The following is a 3659-nucleotide window of genomic DNA, read 5'->3' on the forward strand; positions in this document are numbered from 1 at the left end:
TATATGTTTGTCTGTCTCCATATTTTCAAACTCTATTTCCTCCAAAACTAAAAGTCGCAGGGTGGCGCTAAGGGCCTCAAATAATTGGAATTTTTTATGGACTGTTCTTTTAGTTTTTAAGGGGTCAAAAATGGGTCAAAATTGAAAAAAAAATCGTTAAAAATTTTGTACATTCATCTTAGTTCATATGCATGTCACATTGATATAAGTGGTAACGTCACCAGCTTTGAATGCTACAGTTTTGCATTCGATTCTAGCTAATGACACCCAAATACACTTTTCTTACTGTTGAAATCACGACTCTATAATAATATATATGAAATCTGGACAAATAAAAATGTATTTAAGTATATTTTATGCCAGGTCAAAGCTGGGCTACCCCCGCCCTCACGTTAGTATATATATATATATATATATATATATATATATATATATATATATATATATATATTCTTTAAGTATGTTGAGATGTACAATTCTTAAAGAAATAAATGTAAAGATGGTCAACATCTTAAAATTTGAAATATAGACTTTTATCAATTACACACACACACACACATATATATATATATATATATATATACTATTTATAATGCCTCCCCACGGGACAGAGTTTGAAACCAGGGTCGTTTTTTAACGTGGAGAAAAGGATCAAAAATAAAAATTGTCTCAGTCGTAAAGGACTTCTCCTCCACTGACAGAGAACAAGAAATTGAAGTGCAACATCTGAAGAACAGATACTACACTGTGATCTTTCCCAAAGGCCAAGCACAGAAGTTATATATATATATATATATATATATATATGCTGCCTTTTAAATATTTCTTAAATCTTATATATGCAAATGTAAATAAATTTTAAATTCCTGATCCTGACACAGTTACGGATCCTGATTCTTTCAAAATTTCTAAATGCAGAATTGTTTTTGCGGGATAACTGCAAACCCCGATGCATATATAGGGTATCCTAATAAAATGCATACACTCTTTAAATTATCTCAACTTGCAACATGAATATGCCAAACCACATTCTCAAGAGATGTTTAGGAATAAAGAATAGCAGTTCCAGCAGGATGGAGCACTCCCCCCCTATCATCATGACATAAGAGCATATCTTATGCGAAACAGATAATTAGGGCAAAGAGGAAGTATCGAGTACTGTCCACGCTCACTGGATTCATTTAAATATTATACTAATCAATGAATCTATTTTGTCCTTAACTCATCAGAAGAAAAAGCAACTACCAAAGTTCAAAATGGCATAATGTAAGCTAACCATAAGGTATTTGCAGCTTCTCTTCCAGTTTTTGAATTTTGCAATCATGCCCAAATGCATTTTATTTCCTTTTGATGGATTGATAGTTGCTCTTTCTTCTGATGAGTTAAGGGCAAAATAGATTCATTGATTGATATAATAATTAAGTAAATTGTTTTGTACTACTGTTAGCTTGGCAACTCTGTACCACTTTGATTATGGGGGCTACTATCTGAGACATAATTTTCAGAGATTCTATGTAGGGAGTTGAGCAGGAAGATGTCTGTTTACATTACACTTGAACTTCTGCATGTCAGTACAGTCAGGGAAGCAGAAACCCGGAAGGGAATTCCAAAGTCTAGCATTCTCTAGGGAAGAAACTATTAGAGTAGAAGCCTTTTGGGCATCTGGGGATGTCTACTGTGTAAGGGTGGGATTTTACTGTTTGTTGGGGGAGGTGGGTATTTATGTTGAGGGGGCACAAGGGTCTGAAGTTCGTCGTACTTGTAAAACAGGCAGAGGGATCCAACATTGTGTCGATGGAACAGAGGTTGAAACCGAGCTGACAGTGCTACACCTATGTGGTTGGCAACTCTGTGGGAGACTAGTATCAGATTCACCAGCCCAAATTATCTTGAATATGTGTTCATTCATTTTCCCCTTGTGTCTGTTTTAGAGCATGGCGCATATTTTTAATAAAGTTAATAATAATAAGTTACTGATCTGTAGCTACGTTAGTATTAAAATAATATTGGTATCAGAATATTTAAATGTTAGTGACTTTATTTCTAAGTTTAAAATCACATATTGTAAGTTAAAGATGAAATAATTTCAAATTCTCTTCCAATTTTCGGATTTTGTGTTTATGTCTGAATGTATTTTATTTTCTTTTGCTGAAGTGATAGTTGCTACTTCTTCTGATGAGTTAAGGGCAAAATAGATTCATTGATTGATATAATAATTAAATGAATGATTTTGTGCTGCAACACAGTTGCTGTCAAGAATTGTAAGTGTCAGCTGAATTAAAGGAATAAATTGTAAGATGGTCAACATCATGAAATTTTGAATATAGACTTTTGTCATTTGTGCATTACATGCTCTGTAATTACATTGAGCTTCTTAAATTAAGAATTTGTATGTATAAAAAGTGAAATGTAGTTGAAAAAAAATTATATTTTCACAGAAATATATATCTATAAATATTTGTTTTGCAGTTGCAAATTTGCCGTGCACTGAAAAATCGTGGAATGCACCAGGAATAAAAATCAAAGTGGAATCTGATTCTCTAATTAAAGACCAAATCTTAGAAAATGCACCGGAAATAAAAACCAAAATGGAATCCAATTCTTTGATTGAAGTCCCAATTACAAAAAATACAGTAGGAATAAAAAAAAACCAAAATGGAAGCTGATTCTTTGATTGAAGAGCAAATTACATATAATGCGCTCAACATAAACACCAAGATGGAAGCTGATTCTTCGATTGAGAACCAAATTCCAGAAAATGGTACATCAAAACGTGCAAGCAAACAAAATTCTTGTCAAGTTTGTGGATTAGAATTTTCTCAGCCGATATACCTAAAAATACATCTGGAAAAACACGAACGCGATAAGCAGTTTTCTTGCGACGTTTGCAACTATAAATGCTCCAGTGAAAGCGGTTTAAAAATTCATAATAAAATCCATGTCAGTGCGAAACTGTTTTCCTGCAACATTTGTGGATTTACATGTTCAACGAAAGAAAGCCTGAAAAATCACCTTCGAACTCACACAGGAGAAAAACCATATTCTTGTGATATTTGCAGCATGTCGTTTGCGTTGAGCTCCACCTTAAGAGTGCACACCCGCATACACAGCGGCTACAAGCCGTTTTCTTGCAATTATTGTGACTATAGGTGCGCACAAAATGCAAATATGGTAAAACATATCCGGACGCATACAAAAGAGAAACCATACTCTTGCAATGTTTGCGGATTTTCATGTTCAGAGTCGGGAAGGTTGAAAAACCACATAAAACGACACACTGGAGAGAAATCTTATTCTTGTCAAGTTTGCGATGCTTCGTTCATAAATTCATCAAATTTATTGATTCATATTCGAACACACACAGGAGAGAAACCATATTCTTGTGAGGTTTGTCATTCTGCATTTACAACATCGTCCGATTTGAAGAGGCATAAACGGTCGCACAGTGGCGAGAGGCGATATGTTTGTAGCATCTGTAGCTCTGCATTTGTGCGAAATTCTAGCTTGAAACGTCACATGAAAACGCACACTGGGGAAAAGCCGTATTCATGTGAAATTTGTAAAAAATCGTTTGCGGTTTTATCGAGTTTAAAGTCGCATATGTTATCTCATACGAAGGAGAAGCCTTACTCTTGTGAATTATGTAACTCGTCATTCAC

At 34.3% G+C, this 3659-nt stretch overlaps 1 protein-coding gene across 1 annotated transcript in view; it reads left to right on the forward strand.

Annotated features, from left to right (window-relative positions):
- Positions 1–2505: 2505 nt before the first annotated feature.
- Positions 2506–3659, forward strand: part of LOC145271325 (uncharacterized) — a 1341-nt gene continuing 187 nt past the window's right edge. Inside the window, exon 1 of the mRNA XM_080126871.1 lies at positions 2506–3659. This exon is cut by the window's right edge and continues 187 nt beyond it. Within this exon, the coding sequence (XP_079982997.1) occupies positions 2656–3659 (1004 nt within the window). The 5' untranslated portion in view covers positions 2506–2655.

Source organism: Euprymna scolopes, chromosome 46 (genome assembly GCF_053919585.1).
Source record: "Euprymna scolopes isolate OS-2025 chromosome 46, ASM5391958v1, whole genome shotgun sequence".
Lineage (NCBI taxonomy): Eukaryota > Metazoa > Mollusca > Cephalopoda > Sepiida > Sepiolidae > Euprymna > Euprymna scolopes.